Source organism: Colletotrichum abscissum (assembly GCF_030869225.1).
Source record: "Colletotrichum abscissum strain IMI 504890 chromosome Unknown Scaffold_14.1, whole genome shotgun sequence".
Lineage (NCBI taxonomy): Eukaryota > Fungi > Ascomycota > Sordariomycetes > Glomerellales > Glomerellaceae > Colletotrichum > Colletotrichum abscissum.
The window spans coordinates 415,604-443,013 of record NW_026850032.1 but is presented as its reverse complement, the minus strand read 5'-3'; the positions used below and the strand labels follow the sequence as shown (position 1 = coordinate 443,013).

The window sequence follows — 27,410 nt, the reverse complement described above, 5'->3', positions numbered from 1 at the left end:
CGGTACGTACCGGGCACCTCTTTAACCCACAGACGCGCTACAGCACGTCAATCGCGTCTCCCACTTCACTTCCACGAAATTTCCCATCCTTGAAGCTGGTGAAGCTCAGAATCCACGTTCGACCAACGAAAGCAATCACTCCGTCCGCATCCTACGCTCTATACATAAATACAACTCGGACAAGCAGACGCGAACGCGACGACATCGACCAGCCAGCGCCCTGAACAAAGATGCCCGTACTAAGTCGCAGAGGCCAACGCCGCCCAGAAAGACGTATCGCCGACGACGAAGACGATGACTCTGGTCCCCAGAATCCCCTCCCAGAATACGAACCCCTCTCCTGCCCGCTCTCAGCGGAAGCGAAGCGCGCCATCGCAGATCTCTCCAACAGCCGCGATGTTCATCGCTACGAAAACCACCTGAAAGCCTCGATACGACATCTCGGTTTCTCCGTTGTCGGCATCAACGACGCCGTCCGCACGCGGCACGAGGCCCTCGCCCGCTTCGCCGAAAAGCGCGCCGAGTCGCAATCGCAGGGTGCAGATAGCAAGACGGACAGTCTCGACAGCCAGGAAAAGTCCCAGCGCGAGCTCGACGTTGAAGCACATACAGCCGCGCTGGACGACGAGGTACCCCGCCTGACGGCCGAAGCCGAGGCCGCGCTGCGCGATCTGATTGACAGGCAGACGGAGCTCCTTGACGAAAAGGCTGCGCTCGCGGACACGGTCAACTACTTCCAGACGCTCCCCGAGCAGGCGCCCCTCCAACGCGGCGGGCGCACACGAGCGGAGGCCAACGGTCGCGGCGGCGACGCAGATGAGGACGACAACGACGCAGCGGACGAGAGCGTGCTCCCGCCGCCGCCAGAGTACTCCGTCATCGACATACTACGCCAGCAGCGCGCCGACAAGCTGACAGAGTACGAGCGCATGACGGCCTACCAGCGCTACGCCGTCAATAACGACTACGCCGCCTTCAAGAAGCTGTGGCACGATGCCGCGCACGGCGACGCTGAGGTTTCCCTACCCAATGCGAAGCGTTGGTTTGACGATGCCGGAAACCCCGTCATGCCTACCGTATCCCGGAGAGGCGGCAGTGGTGATGGCGAATCAGCCGCGGCAGCTGCGAGGGGTGCGGAGGCAGACGACAGCGACGACGACCTCGTTATTGCTGGAGAGAACAGGGAGTACAGGTGCCCGCTGTCCATGCAACTGTTCAAGGACCCCGTCAGCAGCAGCGCGTGCAGCCACACGTTTGAAAAGGCGGCGATTACAGAGTTCCTGCGTAGGTCGCCGGGTCATCGCGCGCAGTGTCCCGTGGCTGGTTGTTCCAAGGTACGTCTTGTTTTTCAAGTCTCGATGAAGACGTGCCCTCCCAATTTTTAGGAAATGCCTTTCAGTCACTAACGGAGAATACCATAGGAAATCGCTCTCAACGACTTCTTTGACGATCCAGTTATCCTGCGCAAGATGAAGCGGGCTCTGGAGCAGCAACGCCGTCGGGAGGAGGAGGAGGAAGAGCGAGAGGGTGAAGAGTCGGACGGGAACGGAGATGGTGACGAGCCGCGGGTGGTCAAGCGGGAGGGGGGCCGTTCAGCAGGGAGGAAGAAGCGCAAGGTGGAGGAAATTGTTGATGATGACGACGAGGAGTAAGGCGTGTGCCGATGTGCAGAGATTGGCTTTTCTGAGATGCGTCTGCTCAGAGCCATAGAGAGACGGGAAATGAAGTGATGATACCCCCCAAAAATTCAAATAATGAGATGAAAATTCTCATCAACGATGAGCCTGCTGAGCTGATTGCAATGCTTTATGATTATATACGTTTTGTAGAAAAAAAGCCATGTTTTTACTCCTTGCCATGCATGTTGTCAGAAATTATGCCACTCAAAAGTGCAAAATCATCTCTATCCTCCCATTTCTCAGTCCACACACTCTCGAGGGTTATGTGACGCCCAGTGAGGGAAAACCTCGCCCCCTTTACGCAGTCCCATCACAAGCCCTCGCCAGCGCGACGCCGGCCCCCAGCAGCGAGCTCTCCTTCGCCGGCACGAGCTCGACGCTCCTGTCGCCCCTGTTGACCAGCGCGTCGACGTACGACTGGCACATTGCCAGATAGCCCGGGTAGCACTCGATGACGCTGCCGTTGTAGGCTACCATCGTTCGGGGCAGGGATGTTTCCTTTTCTATTCTCTGGTGAAGAAGGTCCGCGTCCTCGCCCTCTGCGGGTTCCTGGTTCGTCGACGCCGTCCGGTTTGCGTTGGCCTCCTTTTCTTCGGCTAAAGACTCGAGACGGAGGGACCATACGGCATGTAAGCACGCTGCGATGATGGCGGCTGACCTCCTTGAGACGAAGGAGGCTAGGCTGCGGAGGGCGGCGAGGTCTGATGGCGTGGGAGTGTGAGATGAGGGATGTTGGGCGATGAAGAGGTCGATAGATGATGAGAGTGATGGTGACGTATCTCTGTCATTATGGTTAGCAGAGTATTCGTCAAAAAGGGTGGGTGTGAGGAAGTCAAGCTTACCCTTCAATAGTAGATATCGTCTCGGACTTCAAAGAGTACGGCTCATCAAGAGACTTGGGTACCACGCCGCCAAATACCCCCGTCGTCCGAATCGCCTCAATCAACGCAAACCGCACCACCTCGCCGAGATAGTACCCGCTCACCATCTGCTCCAAGGGCTGGAAATCGGGCCTCGGGTGCCCCTGCTTCAACAGCCCGTCCCAGCGCGTGACGCTGAGGACGCCCCCGCCGCCAAACATGCCGAGCTCCGTGTTGACGATGACGTCGCGCGCCTCGCTCCACCACTCCCGCGGGCGGTCCCCGAATTTCGGCTTGCCGATCAGCGAGACGGGGAGGTAGGCGGCGATGTTGACGCCGGTGCCGAGGATGAGGCCGAAGCGGGTGGCCGGGTGGACGTAGGCTTGGGAGAGCAGGGTGGCGCCGCCGTCGTTGAGGATGACGCGCAGCCGGGTGCCTCTCAGGCCCCTAGCTGCGCAGGCGGTCTCGATGACCTCGCCGAGGTCTTGGCCCATGAGGCCTTCGGCGGCGAGGAAGCCCTTGCCCATGCCGTGGATGCGGCCGCCTTTTAGTGATGTTTGCCTTTTGTGGTGATGATTAGTTCTCGCCCGGTTGAATTAAATCGTTCCCTAGCAACGAGGACTGAACTTACTCAATGGGAAAGCTCCATGCCAGGGCCATGGGCATGGGCCGTGAAGGGTCCTGGCCGTCCTGTGACACCATGTCCCATATCCTCTCGGCCATCCAGTCGAAGAAGGCCATGCCCTCCAAGTTCCTAATGTCGTTGTCGATCTTGAACGAACTCATCCGCACAATCTCGCTCTCCCGGCCCACGGCGTCACGACCCCGCAGCTCGACCAGCGCGATACGCAGCGTCGATCCCCCCACGTCCACCGCCAGGTATTGACCGACCTCGTGCCCGCCGGGGAGCTGGTGGTTGTACGAAGGGAGCATGCAGGCCATGCTCGTCTGCAACTTATCTCTGAACTGCGCCTTTAGGGCGTTGGATAACTCGAGAAGGCCATCGTTGTCCAGCAAGGGCCCCAGGAGGAGGTGCTCGGCCTCTTTTAGGTATTCCTCGATACTTTGGCCCGAGGGCGTCGTCGTCCCCGATGTGCTGCAACAATCCGCCTTTGAAGTTGTCGGTTTCCCTGAGATGGTTTGTGGCGTGAGCCAGAACGCTAAGAGGGCTTGAATCAACGATTTGCCCCGGAGTAGCTGCTTGACGACGGCGGCCAGGAAAGACTTTGGAAACGTGGCCATGGTGGGAGGTGAATATGGCTGCATGACATTAAGAGACTTTTGTTTATGAAACGGAGAAAGTCACAATCGGGTGCCGGATCATCTAGCTGACGAGGTATCGGATTGTAAATAAACGGAATCGGGCACGAGCCATGTCCCCCGGAGACAGGCCGTTGAGATGGAGTGAAGCGAGTGAGATGGTAAGAGTGAGAGTGAGAAAGAACGAGGAAGAGTGTGAGAGGTAAGGTAGTGGAGGGTTGCAAAGATGTCTGATCGAACGTTTGAACGAACTCCACGGCGGAACGGTAGACGGACAGGTAGCGGATCGACAGGCACAACCCGAGAGGGTGACTGGCGCACCGCACGGAGGGCAGAACAACAGAGAATGGAACCTGCCGGTCCCCTCCCCTCGCTCTACTGCTCGGGTTGGCGGTGGAAGCCCAGAGACGTCGTATCCAACAAGAACGACAGTGGATGAACAACAACGACGAAGTGGGGAGGGGGTAGTCGGGAGAGAGAAGGGCGATGGCGACACCGGCCAGCAACCAATGGGTCACTGAACAGAAGACCGGTCGGTGTCTTGGTGTCTTGGATGAGAGGCAAGGTAGTGAGTGAGCGGGCAAGGTGAGAAGCGGGAATGAGCGAGGATTGTCTTCTAGGTTGTCTTCAACGTCGCACAGGCGATGGGGCGACACGCGGTAATCCTAAGGGCTGGTTCATCTGCTCTAGCTCAGTCCAGGCTCGATGCTCCAACCCACTTCCTTCACTTGGGGGCCGAAAGCTCGTGTTGATGGATGGATGGACGCGGGAAGGGGTAAGTGCCCGCGTTGCCTCGTAGTTGGTTGAGAAGGTTTATTGGAAATTGCAGGGGATAGAGTGAGAGGATGCGTGAGAGAGACAAGAGAGGGTGAGTATGAGAGGAATGGAACCTAAGCTTAACCGGTAGATGAGAGATGAGCGCATGCAACGATGAAAGAGTACCGTATAGCAGGGAAAGGATAGAGACTTCTCAGAGCCTATAGGTACGCTGTGAGCCTGAGACAACAGCCACAGGTGGCACTTGGATAGAAGCAACCTAAACCAGGAGAGACGAAATGCTGAGCCGAAGCATTGGGACTCGCTGGCAGACGCCAGGAATTGGTAGCTCAATGGACCTCTCACTGAGCTTAAGCTTAGCACTAAGGTAGATAGGTGTCTGCTAGACAAGACGCGGCGGGCACTGTCTGACAATTGTGGTTGAGCTTGTTGACTGTGGACATTACTGCACGGTAACTAATGAGCAAGATGGGATGGAGGAGGAGAATTGCCCCCTCCAGCTGTAACGTTGCTTTTTGATAGTTGCGAAAGCTGTGAGTGTGCTCAGTAGACGGTGTGGTGTGGCTGACCAAGATCAGATGAAAACGGACAGCGACTCCGGCGCTTTCGGAGCCCAAGGAAGGGTCGATCCCCCACTCTCTCACCTTGTCCAAATTGTCAAGATCCACTACCAAAGTTACATGCAACAACCAACACCTCCAACGCTCCACGACTCCATGCTGGGTACTCCATACACAACCTTACCATCAAGCTTCCATCTTTGACGATACCAGCCGCGCCGTTGCACTGACACGTTCTCCTCTACCGGCCCTGCATGGTTGCCTCTATCAATCTCAACCGGCCTCTTGTCTCATCCAATGGACCAATCCTTCTCATCATCAATGCCGAGGCTTCCACCACGGCACCACGTCTCATAGCAATCCGGTACATAATTGACCAACGACTGAGCCGCCGTTGACCTTTCAAGCTCGAACCATCCACGATACCGCACGAGCGGTCCCATCAATTATGTATCCGTCCTTCTATACCTTATGTATCATGAGAAGTCTACACTAAAGTAGCCGGCCGGCGGCAACCATGCCCGTTACGTTAGATCGCTCGCTTCAGTCCCCACGTATCAGTTGCATGCAAAGCACAGCATCCTCCAGACGTACACTAGGCCATCCGTCCACCCCTGCTGGCATGCAGTGACATGCAATCAATCGTCAGCCGCTGGGTCGCAGAAAGTCCAGGGCCCCCAAAGAGCCAAGGAGGGGAGACCCGAGTTCACGGACGCCGGCCGTGTCAACGACAAGCAACCACCATCGCCACCCCGTGCGCGCCGGTATCGAAACATCCACACAGTAGAAGCTTCAGAAAGCAGCTATTCCAAGCTTGGGCCCCTCCTCATGCTAGGTGCTGGGGAGTCATTGAACCCGACCACATGGCTCCTTTAACACCACCATCGCCCCGCCTGGGAAAACAGGAACATGCCCGACCCTGGCCCGGCAAACCCGGGGAAGCTCGGCTCAACTCGAGTCTAAATCGTGAATGACGATATGCTATCTGAGAAAATACGGCCTGCCTGCAACAAGACGATCACAACAGGTACTGCTCATCACCAGACTCCTCATCAGCCTAATTCTCATTTGTAGAACCGCGCTGATGATCACGTCAAAACCATGACCTGTTGGTCCACCAACTCCGCTGTTCACGAGTCGAGAGCGCTTCGACATCCAATCCCTTTGGAAAGAGAAACTCGGCCGATAAAAAAACAACATGTCACGGGCAACGCTGATAATGTGATGTACAGTACAACTTGTTCCCTCCCCGCCGGCCCGGTTGGTGGTGGGACTCTGTTCCTCAAACATGGCCGATAGCAGTGACGTTCCATCCCCCTCCACCACACAAACGGGGTTGCGGTGGGAAAATCATCAGCATACTTTGGGGCTTGTTGCCGCAAAAGTCTGTGATGTCAGGCGTCTTGCGACGAGACGGGCCCCGAGGAGGGTAGAACCCCCTCGAAGGAGGGGCGTGGGCGAACCGCAAAGACTTTTTGGTCTGTCCACCTGGGTGTAATTGCTCCCTCATAAGCAAAGGCACCTTTCATCTTGCCCCCCTCACGTATCTATCTTTCCTCTCTGTCCTCACAATACGAAAGCTGAAGATACCTGAGAGTGTCCGACTACCATCTTGCCCTTGTTGTGTCCATCTCGGCCCTATACCTTATACCTCCTCGTATAATATCGTATCGTTGTACCTTTCCCTATCCGTGTAAACACATCCACCCCCACGATGAGGCTGATTATCCGCGACGATGCCGAGGCCGCCAGCGCCTACGTAGCCAACTACGTCGTTGACCGCATCAAGCACTTCAACCCTACCCCGGCGCATCCCTTCGTCCTTGGCTTGCCCACGGGAAGCAGTCCTCTCGGTGTATACAAGATCCTTGTTCAGAAGTACAAGGCTGGAGAGGTAGGACCGTGTCTCTCAACTACCATCATCATCAAGCGTCTTTGTCACTGACAACATGTGTACTCATAGATCTCTTTTGAAAATGTCATCACCTTCAACATGGTACGTGGATATCTCATAACAACAATGTCACCTCCATGGGCCTCATCTAACAAACCCAGGATGAATACGTCGGCATCCCCCGCGACCACCCAGAATCATACCACTCCTTCATGTGGAAGCACCTCTTCTCCCACGTAAACATCCACCCCCAAAACGTAAACATCCTCAACGGCCAAAACCCAAACCTCGAAGCAGAGTGCGTCGCCTACGAGTCCAAAATCAAGGCCGTCGGTGGCATTGATCTCTTCCTCGCGGGCATCGGCGAGGACGGCCACATCGCCTTCAACGAACCGGGTTCCTCCCTCGCCTCCCGCACCCGCGTCAAGACGCTCGCCTACGACACCATCCTCGCCAACTCGCGCTTCTTCGGCAACGACGTCGACCAGGTCCCGCGCCTAGCCCTCACCGTCGGCGTCCAGACCGTGCTTGAGGCGCGCGAGGTCGTGGCGATCATCTTGGGCGCGAAGAAGGCTCTTGCGCTGCAGAGGTGTATCGAGCAGGGCGTGAACCACATGTGGACGCTGTCGAGTCTGCAGCTGCACCCTCACCCCATGATAGTCGTAGATGAGGATGCGACGCTCGAGCTGCAAGTCAAGACGGTCAAGGTAAGACTCCAAGGAAACCAAAGAGGGAAATCTGGATGGCTAACACAATATCCCAGTACTTCAAGTCCATCGAAAAAGTAGCCCGCGAACAAGGCTTCGAACAAATCCTCCCCTCCAAAATCCGCACCGGCCCATCCCCTCCCCCGATCCCAATAACCCGCATCGACGAGGTCGACACGCCCACCATCCTCCACCCGCAGCCCACAACCTCGCGCCTGCTCCGCGCCTCCCCGGCGACGGAGTACCCAGTCCGCTCGCGCTCCACGTCCCCGGACATCGAGCTCGTCTTCGAGAGCATGGCCTCCCGCACAAAGACCCCCTCGGAGCAGCAGCTCCGCGCCGTGACGCCCGATTTGGTGACGGACCGGATGGCGGAGCGGATTCCGGGGGTTCCTGCTGCGGTCACGGGGCGGTTGACGCCGAACCCGGAGAAGCAGCAGACGTCCTCGGTCAGTAGGTCTGCTACGCCGGAGCTGGTTCCTGATCGTATGGCGTCGAGGATCCCTGAGCCTGCGCTCGCGAGGCGGCTGACGCCGAATCCGGAGCAGCAGATGATGTCGAGGGTCAATGCCGTTGGTGCTTGAGAAAGACGGAGATCAGCTCCTCTTCTTTCGTCTTTCTTTTCTTTTCTATTCAATCTGAGATTTTTGTAAGCATATTGATATCTTTTTACACTCGCTAGATGCCATTTGAAGACGCATTGCGGTAGGAAAGGAGAAGGGTTTTTTTTTTAGTATGGAGAAGGCCTAAACAGAATGTAGCATAGTAGACCACGGCCAAATAAAGGGAAGGCAAAAAAAAGATAAAACACTTCATGAGACTGGGATTTATGACTTTGGTAGTATGGAAAGAGGAAACTTTTGTATAAGGAAGTAAACAACTCCTGAGATGGGGGTTGACGTCCGCTTGGATGGTGCATTAGGGATCTGAGAAAGAGCAGGGCTCGTCTTGTAGTTGGACTCAGAAACTTGAAGAATTGAGAAAGAAAGAAAAAAATATTTCGAGAAACTTTCGTACAGTATCGTACTGTACAGCATCCTTGGGAGTTGTGATGTGTTAAATACTGTATTGCACGCAATACGACGAAAGGAAACTCGACCTTCAGAAAAGAAGCTGGACCGACTGTAATCATCGTTCTGTATTTGAGTCTCTGTCACCTACAACTCGGGTATAACCGCATCAGACCTAATTTGCCATTTAACCGCCCGCCCCTCTCCCCAACCATTCTCTGCCGTCCCGGTAGAATGGCAGTTCCATGTAATAATTACCGTATAATACACAACCAAAAATGGAGGAAACCAAACAGAGGAATGGGTAAAAACAAAAAGAACAAACACAAATGCGGCTTTCGTCAATTCGTATCAGATATGCTCCCATATATAAAACCCTACGATTCGGCGGTGAAGTATCTCTTTGCCTTGCTCCGGAGCTGCTGTGCCTTGATTTCCGGCGGTACAATGGTGTGGTGGACTACGTGGGGGCGATAGATTGCCTCGACTGGCGGCATCCTGTTTGACATGTTAGCGCGTGCAGTGCTACTGAACTCGAAGGTTCCTTACCAGTCGTCGACGCTAAGCGGAAAGTATTCGTATAGTAGATCGTCCTCTTCCTTGGGACTCTGGCTCGGGTTGTGGCCCGCAGCCGCCGTCGATTTGGTGAACTGCGGGCTCTGCACGTCCGAATTTGACCTATTCGGACTCCTCTCATCTTCTGAAAGCGATAGGTTGATCGGGCCGGAAATGGCACCGCGCGGAGCCGAGATGGATGCCGATGCCCTGCCCAGGCTTCTCGAGGGTTCTGTAGACCATGCCGGTATGGGTGGTCTGTTGATACCCGGTGACATGGCGAGCTTCTTGGCTGGCGGCTGACCCCCGCTCGACTCACGATATAGTTGCGGCGGCGCCCAGTCTGCTGGTTGTTGGACGTTTCCAACATTTTGATATTTGGGTATCGGCGTAGGAATGCCACTGTTGCCGCCATTCTCCTTCTGAGGCGTCGCAGCGGTAGCGTCGCTGTTGCTCCTCCCGCCAACCTTCTTATCTCCACCTGTCAGGGGAATGTCCTTCCGGCTGTCGAAATTCCTCGGGCTGCGGCCTCTGACGATGACGGGGCCGGAGTGGGTTTCGGCAATCTTGATGTATTCACCCGACTGTAGCTTGCCGACCAAGCTGATTTCCACAATGTAGTGTTGCTGAAGGCCCTTCCTCCGTCCGTTATTCGCCGTTGCGTGCTTGAACTGTAGCCTCTTCCACGATAACGGCAGGGAAATCCGGTTTGCGTCCACCTCTTGCCCGTTGGCCAGGTCCAAGACAATGTTGGGCGGTCCGCCGTTGGACTTTGGTTCTTCGGCGCCTATGGGATGCGCGCTCTTCCAGGGTATTGATATGATTTCTGTGACCTTGCCCTCGATGGACTCGATGGCGGTTATGGAGGCGGACAGCTCGAATAGGGGCATCTGTCGGCCCTGCTCGTCCACCACGTGGGTAATGTGTCGCGGTATGGTTACCTGGCCAGAGCACTGCCACAGGTTTCGCCGGTAGCACGTCAGCTCGAGAGGCCGGCCGCTGTTCTCGGCGCCAAAGACGTCCTCGGCGACGAAGAACATGCCGTACAGCTCGGCCGTCATGGTGGGTTCTACATGTTGGCCCGTACCGTCCAAGAGCGTCGCCTTCAGCGTCGGGGCCGAAAAGCCGAGCAACTTATTATCTAGCTCCTGCGTGGGCGAGTCTTGGTTGAAGTCTTCGGGAGCGGGTGGTGCTTCGTATTGGCGATTTGAGTATGCAAAGGGGTCTTCGAAGCCGGTGGCGGAGAAGTCTTCGAAGCCGTAGGTGGGCGTGAAGGGTAACGTGGGGAAAGTGCCATTGACAGTATCTCTGCAGGAGAGGAGGCGAGACGTGTGTTAGCCAAATTGACTTTCGTCTCATGGTTGCGATCGGGTGCTGGCGAGACGGGAGGAGCTGACTTCGCTGCGTCTTACCAGCCTCGCCAAGTGCCGAATGAAACGGGAAGAGCACTTACAGCAGTGAATCGTCAAAAATGGAAGAGTCTATACCATCGACCACGGCGCTATTGAGGCTCATGCCGTCGCCGGGCGTCGCGCCGGACGACAATGAATGGAACGCAGCCATAGCATGGTAGTAGGACTTGTGTAGCGAGCGCCGTGCCGACGATGCGCGCAGCTGCGTACGCCTGGCCGGGTGGGGGAGGTTGTCTGGGGGTTTCGCTGCCCTGGTCCAAGGTAGTGTCGAGTACTGCCGGATGGAAAGTTTCTAGAAAAAAGAGCTCTGTCGATTCGAGCAAAAGGATTGCCCGCGACCACTGGGACAAGGACAAACAAGTCAAGGGACGTGGGGGTGGTTGGCGCTGGTGGCCTACATTAACGAGTGTCAATGGGAAATACAAAAGCGGAGGGCTCTCTCCAATGCTTCGGCTTCTGGAGAGAGAGAAGGCGTGGAGTCGAAGCGCGCGAGAAAGAGGGAAGGAGAGCACCTGCGCAGTGTCCACCCCTATCAGAACACCCGTGTACCGTCATTGGCTGGCTGTTATCGCACTGTGGAGGCAGGGAATTAAAGTCACGGCACCAAGATGCGGGGAGCTTCAAGGATGCCTCTGCGGGCTGTTACGCACTCTGTACAGTACCGCAAGCGAGTACTTTAATGGGCCGATGGTTCCCGCAACACAGTTCTTGTCACTGTACAGAAGCACCCTACTCTTTCTCTCACTCATCAACCGACAATCAACCTCGTTTATCATCATTAGGAAATTTTGTAATTTATGGCCGAACATCGGCGTCTACCTAATTTACTTGGGTGTTGTGCAACCATCCTCTAGCACACAATCAACCAAACTCTGGCGAGGACTAAGCGAAGCCCCCTCTACCCTACCCAATAAGGCACTTGGTGTTACCAGTAACCATCTCCAGCCATCTTGGAAACTTTATCTGCGCATCCACTTACACCTTCAAGTTCGGATGGCAGTTCTATGAGTATACAGTCTATTGTGAGGGCTCGACCCTGTCCTTCTCTCTTCTCTTGCCATCTTTCTTCCCTGTCTTCGTACGTATCTCCAGATTTTTGACTCGTGTATTTCCCTACAATTCGTCATTCTATGGCGTAATCGGCGATTGATCGTCCTTTCTGCTCGACACCAACGCCCCAGACTTCCAAACCTCGTCTACCACCAACTGCGTGGCGCCCTCTCTGGTCTCTTCAGAGAAGATGACCAAGTCGGCATCCGCCCCGTCTTCCAATGACCCCTTGACGCCTTGAAGACCGAGCATCGCCGCGGGCGTTGCCGTGACGGCCTTCAATGCCTTGGGAATCCCTGTACCAGACCACCGAAGGAAGTTGTTGACGCATTCCATCAGTGTGACGGCACTATCGAGCTGTTAGTTCCGTATCTGTCAAAGACGTCGCCTCGAACCATTGATGTGTCTCTCTCACCTTCCAGCAATCGTATCGGTGCCCTCCAGCAACAGCGTAGAGCCGACCTTGATGATGTTATTCACATCTTGTCCATTGACCCACTGATACGACCCATCCGCAAGGCCCATCATATGCATAGCGTCCGTCACCAAAATAAATCCATCAGGATGCGCATTGAACGCAATCTTGATCGTCGTCGGATGAAGATGGATACCATCAGAGATAATCCCAAAATACGGCCGCGCCAAGCTCTCCGCCAGTCCCAACACGCCAAACACGCCCGGGTTACGGTGGTGAAGGGGGCGCATGGCGTTGAACAAGTGCGTAATCATCGTCGCACCCGCTGCCACGGCGGCCGACGCGTCCTCGTACGTCGCCTCCGAGTGGCCGATGGAGTAGATGATGCCCCGTTCCCGCAGCTCAGGGATAATCTTGGTCATGTTGCCCCGCTCCGGCGCCGCCGTGATCATCTTAATCGGGATGACGCCGCCGTTGGCCGCGCTGGGCTCGATGTTGTCGGCGCCGTAGCATCGGACCAGGTCGTCAAAGGTCTCTGCCTGCTGCAGGACGTCGACGTTGTGAATGCCGTTCTTGGTGGGGTTCAGGAACGGGCCCTCTACGTGCGCGCCGAGCGATTCGGCTCCGTCGTGGGCTGCTTGTAAACCTCCTGATGCTCCAAGATACGGCAAGGCCTGCATATTTAAAGCACTTAGCATCCACGTCAATTATCATGTGGACGATGTCTCACTCACCCCCTGATAGAGCTCTGGCTTTTGGCTAGTGAGTGTCGGAACGTAGGACGTAACGCCCGTAGACACGAGTTTCCTGTTCAACTCCCGGACCTTTTTGCCGTATTGCGTCATGTCCTCGAGCAGCGTGGAAAAGTTGAAGCCGAAGGCGCCGTTGAGCTGGCAGTCAATCATGCCGGCCGACACGATGCGGCCGCCCAAGTTGATGGTCTCATCCGGGAGGCAGAGGTCGTCGAAGAAGGCGGCCTGGCTGTGGATGATCTTGCCCGTGACGGAGCTGACCCAGATGTCTTCTGATACGAGAGCGTCGCCCTTTACGAGACGGCAGTTTGTGAATTTCGTGATGCCATTCTTTGGCGTCTTTGGGATGGCGATGGGCATTATGGGGTGTTGTACGTGTTTCGTGTAGGTATGTGTGTATCTTAGACTGGGTGGTGAGGGATGAGGTTGAAGTTGAGGTTTAGGTGCTTCCGGATTGGTGGAGGGTTGACTTTGGGTTGCACTTCAGTAACGACGCCATGAAGAAAAGAAAATGCGAAACAGAGCGGCTTTGAAGGACTGATTCGAGTATTATTCACCAGCAACAGCCAGGTGCGCTTGCTTACTTTTGCTGGAGACCGGCGGCGGCGAATTCACCATTGGGGGGGACCGGCATGGCCCGGCCTACGTGGAAAGTCTCATGGTCGTCCAAAGTGTTGGACACATCGTCATGGCCCCTCACAGTTGCAGCTAGATAGGCATCACACATGGTGGTATGAGATAGGACGGAGATTTGGGTCACGGGTGTGTGTGTACTCCGTAAGGTAGGTAGGTGTGTATGTGTTTGGCAAAGGCATCAAACGTGCCTTTTGGTGGGGTTTGGTTCATGGAGGGGTCGGAGATCAAGAGATACGCAATAAGAGGCCGATGGCACCGGTGCCGGTTGCACTGCCATGTGCCCTCCGAGTCAGAGAAAAGTACTTGACCAACGGCTGGTCCACATGGTAGAGACGATTCGTTTCTGGGAGGTCTTGTTTCACTGCAAAGCACCCAAGCACACGGCGCAAGTTGCAACGCATCATCATTCACCATCTGCTTTGCTTCCCAGGTTCCAGAATCGGAGGGGTACGAAGTTACCCGGGCCCCACACATTGTGTCAGGGACGGGGACCTTTGGGGCCGTTGACATTCACGTTTGGAGAAGACAATCCCCAAAAGCAACGAGCGTTGCATGTGTGGGAGCCGGAGAGAGCCTAAAGAGACACAGGAGTGACAGACTCGGTCTAGACGGGGCAACGGAAGGGAAAGAAAAGAAGGTTTGACGTGGTGAGGCTCCATGTAACGTTCCGTTGTCAAGGCCGAAGATCAGAGAGAGACAGACGCTAACATTGGAAATGGAGCTTTGGTCTTTGGGTACGTACCCCACACCAAACACACGTCCCACCTCCGAAAAAGTGGGTGGATCCGGTACGGACGGCGCCCCACCCTCTTTATCGCGATAAGAAACGTCCTTTCCCCGGTCGGGCAAAGTGCGGGCAAAGGCGGACACGGCTCCTATCAGCCAATCAATCTTCTTTCCCACCCTCCTTCCGCTCTCCTCCCCAGCCAATGATTGTCGGTCGTGGCTGGTGCAGCAGCCTACCGCTCCCGCCGCCCATGGCGTCCCACTCCCAGCCCGCCGCGTCTTCCTTCTCCTCTTCCTTCGTCCCGCGCGACGGCTCCGGGTCACATCCGTCCAGCAACCGGGAATCAACGTCAACTTCAAAGTCAACGTCAACCTCGGAGAACGGTCGCCGCCACCACCACCACCACCACAACAACACCCGCCAACGCCAACACCACCTCACCCCGTTCAAACCACGCCATCTCGAGAGGTACTATGCGCGGCAAAACGTGACGAGCCGCAGACCACTAGCTATGGGGCAAGTCAAGGAGCTCGACCCACTATGGCAGGATCTCGATTGGTACGTTCATCTGTTCCTTACCTACGCAGTATATTCTCCTTCCCTTCAGACTCGACCCGCCCTCCACCTCATCTCATGGCCGAATTGCGCACATGGGCCCTTGTCTTGTTCCTTTACCTCGTTCCATTTACGGCATCGCATCTGGAAGTAGGGCCAACACAATGATGCCAGTCGCCTAGCTCCTTTCCGATTCGCTCCTTGCTGACGTGCCTATGCTGTTGCGCCGTACAGGGCCATTGGCCAAATGCTCATCATGGGCTGGGATGGCACTGAGGTGACGCCCCAGATCCGTTCTCTAATTGAAGATCATCACCTAGGGACTATCATCTTGACTGCCAAGAACCTCAAATGTCGGTACCCTTTGCGCTGTTGATCAGTTCTGTTGATATCGACAGCTCGTGAATTGTGTGCTAATACCATGGGGTAGCTGCTCAAGAAACGGCAAAGTTAGTCAAGGAACTCCAGACTATTGCACACAAGGCCGGCCACCCCAAGCCACTGCTCATTGCCCTTGACCAAGAGAATGGCGGTGTCAACAGTCTCTTCGACGAGGACTATGTGTGCCAGTTCCCCAGTGCCATGGGCATCGCCGCCACAGGCCGGGTCGAACTAGCCTACGAAGTGTCAAAAGCTACTGCTACCGAGGTCGGCGCCTGCGGCATCAACTTCATGCTCGGCCCGGTGTTGGATGTCCTCTCGAATGCTAGGTATCAACCTATCGGAGTACGTGCCACCGGCGATGACCCTCAGGAGGTCTCTCAGTACGGCATCGCCGCCATCAACGGCATTCGCGATGCCGGTCTCGCAAGTTGCGGGAAGCATTTCCCGTCCTATGGAAACCTTGACTTCTTGGGATCCAGCTTGGACGTTCCCATCATCACACAGACTCTGGAAGAGCTCAGTCTGAGTGCCCTCGTGCCTTTCCGGAACGCAATAGCAACGGGCAAGCTTGATGCCATGTTCGTGGGAGGTTGTGGCATCTCCAACCCCTCCATGAACGTATCCCACGCGTGCTTATCCAATCAAGTTGTGGACGATCTTCTTCGAGAGGAACTCGGTTTTGACGGTGTCGCCATCTCAGAATGTCTCGAAATGGAGTCTCTGACCCACGAGCTCGGTGTACAGAATGGAGTTGTTATGGCCGTGGAGGCTGGATGTGACTTGGTACTTCTTTGCCGAGCCTATGACGTCCAGCTTGAAGCTATCAAGGGGCTCAAGCTAGGTGTCGAGAACGGCATCTTCACCAAGGAACGGATCTACACGTCTCTGAACCGCGTGCTACGACTCAAGGACACTTGCACATCTTGGCAGACAGCACTTAACCCACCAGGCATATCACTCTTGTCCAAGTTGCATCCCTCGCATATGGCTTTAGCGAGGAAATCATACGATGATTCCATCACGGTCATTCGAGACAAGGAAAAGCTGTTACCCCTATCCGAGTCGATGCACCAAGAAGAAGAGCTGCTCCTTCTCACACCATTAGTGAAACCACTACCAGCGTCAAGCTTGACCAAGAGTATCCTTCAAGCGAAGGATGCCCAGAGGCTTGCTCCTACACCACACGATACTTGGCTACACCGCGAAAAGGGTGCCATCATGAGTGGGGAGGGTGTCTTTAGGGAATTTGGACGCTCTCTAGCTCGGTCCCGTCACGGAAAGCTCCTCCATACCAGCTACACTGCGAATGGAGTCAGGCCAGGTACGTAGCCCTTCAAGACGACGAATGATGTGGGCGGGCTGACTCGATTGACATCAAGTCCATGAAAATCTCATTCACAGAGCATCCTGCATCATCATCATCACCGCGGACGCCAACAGAAACCTGTACCAAGCCGGCTTCACCAAACACGTCGAGATGATGTGTTCCATGCTACGAACCCGTGGCCAGAAGAAATCTGTCATCGTCGTGGCCGTAAGCTCTCCGTACGACTTTGCCATGGATAAGTCCATCGGTACATACATCTGCACCTTCGACTTTACAGAAACCGCGATGCACGCGTTAGTACGCGCTCTCTGCGGGCACATTGTACCAAAGGGAACTCTTCCAGGGACACTACGAAAGAGCAAAAAGGTGCTCAAGTCGCGCCAGCACTGGATCGTGGAGGAGTACGACCGCCGCCGCGATGCCCACGGCCTCGAGGAGCTCACAAAGGCCGTCGCCCGCGCCAACGCCGTCGACCTGGGCCATCTGGAGTCGATGCCGGCCGCGTGCTTCGAGCTCTCGAAGCCAAACGTCGAGGAGGCGCACTTTGTCGTCCGGAACAGCAGCACACACGCCCTGTACGGCTTCGCTGCGACGTATTTTGTAGACGGCATCGGCATTCTCGGCGCCATCTTCGTGGACCCCACCAAGCGTAACGTCTCCGTCGGCCGGTCCCTCCACAGGCGAGCGCTGCGGCACCTCCTGACCAACAACCAGCGGGCCGTGAAGAAGATCCAGCTAGGAACTTCCTTTCCGGGCGTCTTCCTTGGCATCCCTATCGACGAGGGCGGTGGCGTCAAGAGCTGGTTCGCCAACAACGGCTGGGACGTACAATTCCCGAAGCGCCTCACGAACCTCGCCATCCACGACCTGAGCGGCTGGGCGATCCCCGAGGGCCTGCTGCAGAGCATCCAGCGCGCCAACCTCAGCTTCGACCTCATCCACGGCCTCGACAACGCCGAGAGCGTGCTAGGCCACGTGGCTGCCAACGCCAACCCCGAGGTGCTGGAGCTGTACCGGTCCGCGCTGCAGGAGACGAAAGCGTGCGGCATCGTGAGGGCAAAGGGCGCGGGCGACGCGCTGCTGGGAACGATCATTATCTGTCGGCCGGGGAGTCCGCTGTCGACGTATATCCCGCCCTTGCTTTCTGCCGTCGACGAGGGCATCGGTGGCGTTTTGGCGCCCGTGATTCATCCCGGACCGCAGGATACGCTTGTACTTCAGGGGCTTACTTTGATGGGCGTCCGGCAGAACAAGGCGCACAAGTCGGCCAAGACGGTGCTTAGCTGGGTAAGCTTTTGTCACCCTCCTCACCATCTGATATGATTTGCTGCGTGTTGGGACTTTACTGACGATCTCATGTGCGCAGGTGCAAGACGACGCTTACGAACATGTCATGGCGATGGGATTTGAGATTTTGCAGTCTTATGAGGAACTTACGACCGCCCCAGAAAACGTGAGTAGTGTGACTTGAGTTCATGAAGATGACGTTTATTGACAGATGAGCTAACGATGGGTTTCCCAAAGTGGACTGATTTGAATTAAGGATTCCCTGCAATGTGCACATGTTCCTATGGGAGGCTCAGCGTGCGGTATACCTTTTGGATCTGGGGTTTTCTGGATCACCGTCGGATGAGTATGTATCTAGGTGGGATGAGCTGCTTTTAGGCACCAAGTATGGGTAATGAAGGGTTCATACCCGAGAGTGCATATAAAGGCTCGTCATGAATGAATAATGGGCATTTCACGCAGTCACGGAGCCGTAATGAGACATGAACCTTCACCAAACTACCTTTAGAGGCGTGGGTCTGATGCTAGAGGGGGGCGTTACGGTGTGTCCGTAGGACTAACACTTACAGTCACATCGCAGAGTCACAATCCGAGATCGTGGGCCTGGGTCTATGGGGAACCAGAACCCGAGATCGCGGGTCATCATTGAGTGGGATCGTTCCAGATCTTATCCAGTACACACAACGGACTGCTGATCCGGGGACCTTGGGACAGGGAGAACCCAATCGCGGTGGGGGAGGTCTATATGGATCATGTCTTCGCCTTTTTTTCCCTTTCGATTTCCCTTCTCCGAGGCCGGATATCTTTGCGTTGGGTTCGCGTCCGATACATGGCACAATTTCACAACAGCGTCCAAAGAAAAGTCTTACAGATCGTAGCTGTTTCGCATACAGTAGTCGGAACCTAGAGAGGGGTGATTCGGTTCACCCAGTCTGATCGAGCGGTTAGGGGGGCCATCCGGGGAGAATGGGAAAGGGATACAAGCCGACGGAAGGTCCCGTTCGGCTCCCGAAACCGAGAGGGATGAAAGATGCTGCTTTGGGGGCAGCCCTCGTTGAATCGAGACATCCTGTACAGAATCCTCGCCAGTATACGGATACCCCGGGCTAATACACCCCGCCTTTCTATCTATTAAGCATTCAGCTTTCAATTGACCAGAGGTGCCCATTAAGTGGTTCATCTCATGTCTTCTGCACTGGACGGGACGATTATGTCAAGGGGTTAGCCAGGTTCCTGCAGGTCCAGCTTCCACTACGTCGAGATAGATTGCATACATGCGTACAATAGATGTAACTCTGCGAGATATAGGGGGGGAGAGGCCAACAGGTTGCATTATATAATTGCACAGCTTGGCAATTTCGTTCGTTTGCCCCCCTTTTGGGACCACCTGTGCCAGTGAGGCTTCAAGCTAAGCCTGTAAGGAGGCAACGATTTTTCTGATGATCTCGTGGTCAATCATTTCGAACATGTGCTTTTTACACAATATACGGCAACCGCTGCGGTTTACGTAGCGGCGGCCTTGGAGATGCATGAGTGGCTACTTCGTACACAATCAGGGAATCTGGGGCCGAGATGTGCGGGGGGAGGGGGGAGGGGGGAAAATTGCGGAGATGAGATGATCTGTGGTTCGCGGGGAAATATGTAGCCGGCTGGGGTGAGCCCCCTGGTTAGTTTCCTGGGCTCCCTGGCCCGAATTGTGAACAAAAATCTAGGTACTGCTTGCATGGGGCATCGTAAGTTGGAGATTGCATCCAGATAGTTTGGGGAATGAGGGGGTTTCGGTACTTACATGGTGCTGAAATGTTGGCTTGATGTACCTTGTCTCAGGAGACGCCTTCTACTACTTCCAAGGCTCATCGTAAGCGACGCGGGGTGGAGCATATAGCTTCATTCCATGGCTTGGGATCTTGCGAGTGGGGGATGCCCGACTATCCGCCAAGTCTTGGTTGGCTGCATCCATCCGCTGGGACGGGCCGGACACCCATCGGCGAAGGAATGCAGATGGAAGGGGTCTTAATCACGATGATAATACTGTTGGAAAATCGTAAGTAGACTTAAACCAAGGAACTAGAAAACAAAGGCCCGGCTCTAAGCCATCTAATCCGATATGCAAGATAGCCTCATATAATTCATCAAAAGCAATGACGTGCCACTCAACAGGCCAAAAGTCCGTGAACCATGTCATCATCATAACCATCCAACACCACTTCAGAGCTCCTTGATGGAAATCTTGCCATTCAACAAGACGGTATCCTTGAGCTTCCCATCCGCCCCAACTTCCAAAACACCAATCTTCTTACCGTCGCTCCCCACCAGCGTCGCCGCCGCCCCCTCCTTGACCTGGTACAGCCGCACCTCATTGTCCCTCACGTAGTCATACACGGCGCCGACGGCCGTCTCAGCTCCCAGCACGAGAATCGAGTTCTCCCGCACGTACAACGGCAGCGTCCCGAACCCGTGCGTCTCCTTGAACCACCCCGGCCCCTCGCGGTGCTCCCCGGAGAAGAACGACGTCCACTTCCCCTTGGGCAGGTAAAACTCCACCTCGCCCGACTCCTCAAAGATGGGCGCCGCAAGCAGGCTGTCGCCGACCATGAACTGCCGGTCGAGGTACCACGACGTCGGGTCCTCGGGGAACTCGATGCACATGGCCCTCAGCGAGAGCGGCAAACCCCTCTCCACCGCCGTCTGCGCCTGCGCGTAGATATACGGCATCAGCCTCGCCTTGAGCTTCGTCCACGTCGCCAGCGTCTGCGAGCACCCTTCCTCGGACTTATCGTCGTCGTCAATCACCCAGGGCACGCGGTACGAGCTGCTCCCGTGCAGCCGGCTGTGGCTGCACAGCAGACCCATGGCCACCCACCGCTTGTAGATCCACGGCGGCGGGTACCCCTCGAACCCGCCGATGTCGCAGCTCCAGAACGAGAAGCCGCTGAGGCCGAGCCCGAGCCCGCCGCGGACCGACTCGGCCATGGCCTCGGGCGTGGACTCGCAGTCGCCGCCCCACTGGAGCGGGAACCGCTGGGTGCCGGCGCACGCGGCGCGTGCGAAGAGGACGGCCTCGTCGGCGCCGTAGCGCTTCTGCAGCGCCTCGTAGACGACCTTGTTGTAGGAGAAGGCATAGTAGTTGTGCATCTTGACCGGGTCGATCGTCTTGTCGTGCCACTCGACGTCGAGGGTTGGGATGCGCTCGCCGAAATCCGTCTTGATGGCGTCGACGCCCTGGTCGAACAAGGTGTTGAGCTTCTCCTCGTACCACGCGCAGGCGTCCGGGTTGGTGAAGTCCACGAGGCCCATGCCGGCCTGCCACAGGTCCCACTGCCAGACGTCGCCGTTCTTGCGCTTGACGAGGTATCCCTTGTCCGCGGCCTCTTTGAAGGCCTCGCCGTGCTGCGCGATGTAGGGGTTGATCCACACGCAGACCTTTTTGCACAGCCCGGACTCCTTGAGGCGGGCGATTTGCGCCTTCGGGTCCGGGAAGCGCTCCGAGTCAAAGACGAAGTCGGTCCACGTGAAAGCCTTCATCCAGAAGCAGTCATAGTGGAACACGTCGACGGGCGAGCCGCGGGCCTTCATGCCCTCGAGGAAGGTGTTGACCGTCTCCTCGTCGTAGTTCGTCGTAAAGCTCGTCGTCAGCCACAGGCCGAAGCTCCAGCTGGGTACTTTGCCGGCGCGGCCCGTGAGCGTGGTGTAGCGCTTGAGGATGTCTTTCGGGGTGGGCCCGTAGATGAGGTACCACTTGAGCCGCTGGCCCTCGACGACGGTCTGCAGGCGGTTGCAGCGCTCGCTGCCGACCTCGAGCTCCACGCGCCCCGGCGTGTCGATGAACACGCCGTAGCCCTTGGAACTGAGCCAGAAGGAGACGTTCTTGTAGGCCTGCTCGCTGGAGGTGCCGCCGTCGGCGTTCCAGAGGGAGATGGACTGGCCGACTTTGTTGTAGGCGCCGAAGCGCTCGCCGAGGCCGTGGATGGTCTCGCCGACGCCGAGGGTGGTCTGGGTGAACATGTAGTGCTTGAAGTCGCGCATGTCGCCCGTCTGCATCGGGGTGCTTGGCGCGGGGTTGTAGGCGAGGCCGACGCTTCGGCTGCCGAGCGACGTCAGCCGCTTGGCGCCGTCGGTGCTGTGGAACTGTATGTCAAAGTCTGGGTGGATGGTCGCGGATAGCGAGCCCGAGGTCAGGGTCGTCGTGCCCTTGTCGCCCTTTGTGATTTTTGTCTCGGCTTCTGGTGGTCTGCCGTCGGGGAAGAGCTCAAAATGGGGGCCCTTGTTGAGGGCGCCGGCCCAGTGCGTTGCCTCGACTGAGATGACGCCGTCGAATTCGGCCTTGACGTCCTGTTGCTGCGTGTGAGCAAAGGCATTTCATGGTGAGGAGTGAAAGTGAGGGTATGAGTCGTTGACTTACAAGAGTGACTGTGCTCGCATTCAAAGTGTGACCCCGCGTCTTGATCTTTCTCGTCGGGCACAACAAGCTGAGACCCTTTCCACCCTCAATCTCAGTGGTGTAGTAAACTTCCTCTGCGTACTCTGTCGCCGTGCCCTCGGCGGGCAGCCACATGCCATCGCGAAGACGGACCATGATGGTTTCCTTGAAAGGGGGGGTATCTCTCACACACACTGACAAAAAGGACGACGAAACAGAGAGAAGACGGTTGTGATGAATCGAGAGGAACACAATTCAGCCGGGAGAAGCGGCTCAAGACTGAAGTGAATCTCGTCTCTTGTACGACAAAATTTCTTGGAGCACGAGGCGTGCGGAGGATTAATCGGAGGGGTCGTCTTGGAGAGAGGGCTCACACGCAACACGGCAGAGTCCCGCTGTCGGGGAGATATTGGGCGAATCCCATCGTTGCAATCCCGCCGGTACTCCGCAATAGAGCGAGCCTCGGGGACGAGGCCGCTGATTCATGTTTAGCCATTGACGTCCACCGATTGGTCCCGGGGTGCGGCCCGATGGCGCAGGATCCGAAGTGGGCCGGAGAGCGGGATGGTGAGGGCAGTATGTAGCCTGTGGGAGAAGGGGAAGAACGAGTATTGCCGCAGAATGTGGCATAGACTCGTGACTTTGCGGAGATCTGGGGGTGAGTGATCTGATGAATGGATAAGGCAAGGTGACTTGTGCCATTCCACGCTGGGCAGTTAGTGTGGGGTTTACTTGGGGTTTCCTCCCGCTTCCCCCCGGGGCCGTATGTGTTAGTGCTGTTGCCGTTCTTCAACCGGACTGGTCGGATTTGGGCGGTTCTCGGGGTCCGGATCAGCTGGGGCCGTGATGGACTTCATTGGTGGAAACCGGCCGGTTTGGGATCCACTCGCCAAGCACCCGGCTGGCCGTTGCCTTGCGGAGTAAGGTACCTTAGTAGTAAGGTACTTTAGGAGTAAGGAACGTACCTGTCGCTTGTCTCCTTCCCCACATGCCTCCTTCTCCTCCACAAACAAGTGGAACCCCCGGTCGGTTCGGCAGAAGCAACCTCCCGTCTTCCATTGAGTCCAGTCCTGTTGTGTGAGAAAGACACACAGGATTTCTCCAACTTTTCCATCTCCAACGGCTTCCTGGCTTCCCCTCATGCCATCACGGCCAGCTTCATACATACAAACCAGGACACTGCCAATCCCAATTAGCTATTCGACAGCTCATAGCTCTGTTCTGTCGTCAGTCCGCTTCCTCTTGGTCCCAACACCGCCACTCCTGCGAGGCCATGTGCAGCAACTGCCCAGGGTTCTTCCATTCTTCTAAACTTCTGCCCAATGAATGTCGGACAAGACCGCTGCGGGAGCGCAAATTAGCATTACATCGCTCCTCACTTTTGCCTTTCGGGGACGGACTAGGGGTACTCGGTACACCCTTTTTTCTTTCCTTTCTTTCCTTTCTTTGTGCAATACGGATAAAATATGATCGATGCGGAGAAGGCTGCTCTCCCCTCACCGGCCCTTTGCCCCATTGCAATTACGTCTATTTCACTTCGGCTCCTTGGCCGTGGGCATCATGTCACTAATCAGGTTACTCAATGTCGGCTCCAAACGAGCTGCAGTCTGCCTGTAGAGAGAGGGCCCAGGGGCGAGCTGTGAGAAGCTGTATTAATACCCTCTACCAGCTCGCCTTCGTCTCCAGGATCGTGTCCCTTTCTTCCGTTGAGCTCTGGATCTCTAGCCGAACGTCACCCCAGCCAGTGTTCCATTGACTCGGAACCCCGGATCGCGGAACATCATGAAGTTCTCTCTGACTTTCGCCTCGCTGCTGGTCGCGGCCGTCTCCGCCCAGAACGGCACATTCCCCAATGGCACTTCGCCCCTTTACAAGAACCCGAATGCCCCCATTGACGACAGAGTCTCTGACCTGTTGAAGCGCATGACCATCCAGGAGAAGACGGCTCAACTGCTCCAAGCCGACATTCGTGACTACCTCAACCTGACCGATGGCCGCTTCAACCAAAGCGGTCTGACCTGGGCCGCCGAGAACAGAGCCAACTCCATCTGGACCGGTCTCTACTCCAATGTGTCCACCATTTCCTACGGAGCAAAGGTCGCTCAGGACTACCTGGTGAACAACACCACTCTGGGTGAGATCTCTTGCTTGATTCAGTTGGGTCCAAGTAGAACTGTGATGCTGAGACCGACTCTCTAGGCATTCCGGCTTTCATCCAGAGCGAGGGTATCCACGGCTTCCTTGCCCTCAACGCCACCATCTTCAACTCGCCCATTGCCCACGGTTGCTCTTGGAACCCGGAGCTGGTGGAGAAGATGGCCAAGGTCATCGCTGTCGAGTCCAAGGCTCTCGGCGTCAACCAGATCTTCGCCCCCGTAGTTGACTTGGCTCGCGAACTGAGATTCGGCCGTGTCGAGGAGACCTACGGCGAGGATCCTTTCTTGTATGATGTACTCCTAAAAGACATCACCAAATCGTAAGCTAACTCAGACCAGGGTCGGCGAGTACGGCTACCACTACACCAAGGGTCTCCAGGAGAACGGCGTCTGCGCCATGGTCAAGCACTTTGCCGCCTTTGCTTCCCCCGAGCAGGGTGTCAACACGGCTCCCGTCCACGGCGGTCCCAGAGAGCTTCGCACCACCTACCTCCCCGCCTTCAAGCGCGCCATCTTTGATGCCGACGCCTGGAGCATCATGTCTTCGTACAACGCCTATGACGGTGTCCCCACGGTCGCAGACCACCACCTGCTGACTGAGATCTTGCGCGAGGAGTGGGGTTACGAGTACTATGTTATCGTAAGTTGTTGACTTTACACCGGACACTGAATGTTACTAACACTTTCAGTCCGATGCTGGCGGTACCGCTCGTCTTTCCAACGCCTTCTTTGTCTGCGGAGAGACCGATGATGCTTGCATCACCCTCAACGTACGTACCTCTCTTTTGCTCCCTAGTACAACACCCTGCTCACCAGTCTTTCAGTCTCTCCCTGCCGGTAACGATGTCGAGATGGGTGGCGGACGCTACAGCTTCCAGTACATCCCCGAGCTCATCGCCAACGGCACTCTGCCCGAGGACGTCGTCGACACGGCCGTCTCCCGCGTTCTCCGCGCAAAGTTCAAGTCGGGCATCTTTGAACACCCGTACACCGGTGTCCCCGACGACGAGGTCTTCAACTACCTCAACACAGAGGAGCACCGCAAGATCGCCCGCGACCTCGACGCCGAGAGCATTATCCTGCTTGAGAACCACAACGAGACCCTGCCCCTGAAGAAGGACGCTCACGTCGCCGTCATCGGCCCCATGGCCCACGGATTGGTCAACGTAAGCTTTTGTGCAGCTTTATAAGATAAGGCCTTTCCCATGCTAACAATATATCACACAGTACGGCGACTACGTCATCCACACCGCAATGGAACGCGGCGTCACCCCCCTCGACGGCATCAAGGCCGCCAGCTCCGGAACAGTAACCTACGCAAAGGGCGCCGAGCGCTGGTCCAACGACGAGTCCGGCTTCCCCGAGGCCGTCGCCGCTGCCTCGGCCGCCGACGTCGCCGTCGTCGTCGTGGGCACCTGGTCCCGCGACCAGGACGAGCTCTGGGCCGGCCTCAACGCCACCACGGGCGAGCACATTGACGTCCACGACTTCAAGCTCGTCGGCGCCATGGGTCGCCTCGTCAAGGCCGTCATCGACACGGGCAAGCCCACTGTCGTCGTCTTCAGCTCCGGAAAGCCTATTACCGAGCCCTGGATCTCGGACGAGGCTGGCGCGCTGGTGCAGATGTTCTACCAGGGAGAGGAGGGCGGTCACGCGCTGGCGGATATCCTGTACGGAAACGTGAACCCTTCTGGCAAGCTTTCCGTCGCGTTCCCGCATGATGTCGGTACCACGCCTGTGTACTACGATTATCTCAACTCCGCCCGGTCCTGGCCCAACCCGGGTAAGGAGTACGCCAACGGGACCTTGGTCTTTGGCAGCAACTACGTCTTGTCGACTCCTCTGCCCTTGTACGAAGTAAGAACACATCTAACAGCTCCTTTTTTTTCCCCTCTCCTTCTTGACAGTCTTTCTAACCCAAATCCAACCACAGTTCGGCTACGGTCTCTCCTACAGCACCTTCGACTACCACGACATCTCCGTCTCCGCCTCCACCGTCTCCCCCACCGACACCGTCACCCTTAGCGTGCAGGTGACCAACAACTCGACCCGCGACGGCGCAGAGGTCGTCCAGGTCTACGTCAAGGACATGATCTCCTCCATCGTCGTGCCCAACAAGGAGCTGCGCGGCTTCTCCAAGGTCTTCATCAAGGCCGGCGAGACCGCTGATGTCTCGATTGACCTGTCCGTCTCCTCGTGGGGTTTGTGGGATAAGAAGCTGCAGTACGTCGTTGAGCCGGGCGATTTCACCGTCTTTGTCGGGTCTTCGAGCGATGATTTCCGCGGGAATGCGACTGTGACGGTTGTCTAAGGGGCTTGTCTTTTGCAGTTCCCGAGGGCATTTTACGGTCAAGTTTTTTCGACGGCAGTCGATGGCCTAGGCCACCTTTGGCCGCTTTCTATGTACATATTGTGTAATGGTTGATATGAAAAGATGACATATGGGGTTACTCAACGACAAGTTTGACGACCGACTAGCCTCCCACGTCGCCGAACAATAGTGAACTAGAGTACTCGCTCAGAAGACACTTAACAAGGCGCCAAACTATGTGACGAGTAGAGTTAATTCCAAGAAGAGCGTTACTGGTATTACTGCTTAATCCTAGGAACGGTCTGCCCAACTCTCTGCTTTCTAGTCTCGGCGATCCTCCCCGAAGCGTTTAGAAGTAAAATAACGGTAGAGCAGCCTCATCTCACCTGGGTTAGTTCTGTGTCATATTCAAAGGCAATAGCACAATAGGCTAAGGCTGTTGAACGAGCGCAAAAGATTTGTCTTCTTCAAAGTTGATGTCAAAGTTGATGTCTGAAAACTCAATGATCATGGTCTTGAAGTGTATTGCCCTCCTCTCTGCCACATCATCACATCCATTCAAAAGTCGTTCAAACCTTCCATCTGCGAACTCACTCTACGCAACGCCAATCGAACTTTGCAGATTAGGTCTGCTTCTGTCCAGCATAGACATTGAACTGCAAAGGAGGAACTCTGG

The 27,410-nt window shown here is 56.1% G+C and overlaps 8 protein-coding genes across 8 annotated transcripts; 4 read left to right on the top strand and 4 right to left on the bottom strand.

Moving 5' to 3' along the window:
• Window positions 1-230: 230 nt before the first annotated feature.
• CABS01_06729 (uncharacterized protein) lies at window positions 231-1,652 on the top strand (the record flags this gene model as incomplete). Its single annotated transcript, XM_060540094.1, has 2 exons — window positions 231-1,334; window positions 1,422-1,652. The coding sequence occupies 2 exons, from the start codon at window positions 231-233 to the stop codon at window positions 1,650-1,652; spliced, it is 1,335 nt and encodes a 444-aa protein (XP_060403778.1).
• A 324-nt stretch (window positions 1,653-1,976) lies between these two features.
• On the bottom strand, window positions 1,977-3,805 carry CABS01_06728 (hexokinase; the record flags this gene model as incomplete). The annotated part of the gene is made up of 3 exons (XM_060540093.1): window positions 1,977-2,460; window positions 2,522-3,100; window positions 3,171-3,805. The coding sequence occupies 3 exons, from the start codon at window positions 3,803-3,805 to the stop codon at window positions 1,977-1,979; spliced, it is 1,698 nt and encodes a 565-aa protein (XP_060403777.1).
• Window positions 3,806-6,850: 3,045 nt separating this feature from the next.
• CABS01_06727 (glucosamine-6-phosphate isomerase) lies at window positions 6,851-8,321 on the top strand (the record flags this gene model as incomplete). Its single annotated transcript, XM_060540092.1, has 4 exons — window positions 6,851-7,030; window positions 7,100-7,132; window positions 7,192-7,737; window positions 7,794-8,321. 4 exons carry the CDS (start codon window positions 6,851-6,853, stop codon window positions 8,319-8,321), a joined length of 1,287 nt encoding a protein of 428 aa, XP_060403776.1.
• Window positions 8,322-9,124: 803 nt separating this feature from the next.
• Window positions 9,125-10,865, bottom strand: CABS01_06726 (NDT80/PhoG like DNA-binding protein; the record flags this gene model as incomplete). Its single annotated transcript, XM_060540091.1, has 3 exons — window positions 9,125-9,245; window positions 9,297-10,610; window positions 10,756-10,865. The coding sequence occupies 3 exons, from the start codon at window positions 10,863-10,865 to the stop codon at window positions 9,125-9,127; spliced, it is 1,545 nt and encodes a 514-aa protein (XP_060403775.1).
• A 977-nt stretch (window positions 10,866-11,842) lies between these two features.
• Window positions 11,843-13,291, bottom strand: CABS01_06725 (N-acetylglucosamine-6-phosphate deacetylase; the record flags this gene model as incomplete). Its single annotated transcript, XM_060540090.1, has 3 exons — window positions 11,843-12,113; window positions 12,180-12,853; window positions 12,914-13,291. 3 exons carry the CDS (start codon window positions 13,289-13,291, stop codon window positions 11,843-11,845), a joined length of 1,323 nt encoding a protein of 440 aa, XP_060403774.1.
• Window positions 13,292-14,544: 1,253 nt separating this feature from the next.
• On the top strand, window positions 14,545-18,102 carry CABS01_06724 (glycosyl hydrolase family 3 N terminal domain-containing protein; the record flags this gene model as incomplete). The annotated part of the gene is made up of 6 exons (XM_060540089.1): window positions 14,545-14,852; window positions 15,084-15,202; window positions 15,280-16,554; window positions 16,613-17,847; window positions 17,927-18,013; window positions 18,085-18,102. 6 exons carry the CDS (start codon window positions 14,545-14,547, stop codon window positions 18,100-18,102), a joined length of 3,042 nt encoding a protein of 1,013 aa, XP_060403773.1.
• A 1,953-nt stretch (window positions 18,103-20,055) lies between these two features.
• On the bottom strand, window positions 20,056-22,423 carry CABS01_06723 (glycosyl hydrolase family 31; the record flags this gene model as incomplete). The annotated part of the gene is made up of 2 exons (XM_060540088.1): window positions 20,056-22,185; window positions 22,250-22,423. The coding sequence occupies 2 exons, from the start codon at window positions 22,421-22,423 to the stop codon at window positions 20,056-20,058; spliced, it is 2,304 nt and encodes a 767-aa protein (XP_060403772.1).
• Window positions 22,424-24,049: 1,626 nt separating this feature from the next.
• Window positions 24,050-26,734, top strand: CABS01_06722 (glycosyl hydrolase family 3; the record flags this gene model as incomplete). The annotated part of the gene is made up of 7 exons (XM_060540087.1): window positions 24,050-24,401; window positions 24,467-24,710; window positions 24,763-25,063; window positions 25,113-25,193; window positions 25,248-25,589; window positions 25,651-26,280; window positions 26,357-26,734. The coding sequence occupies 7 exons, from the start codon at window positions 24,050-24,052 to the stop codon at window positions 26,732-26,734; spliced, it is 2,328 nt and encodes a 775-aa protein (XP_060403771.1).
• Window positions 26,735-27,410: the final 676 nt, after the last annotated feature.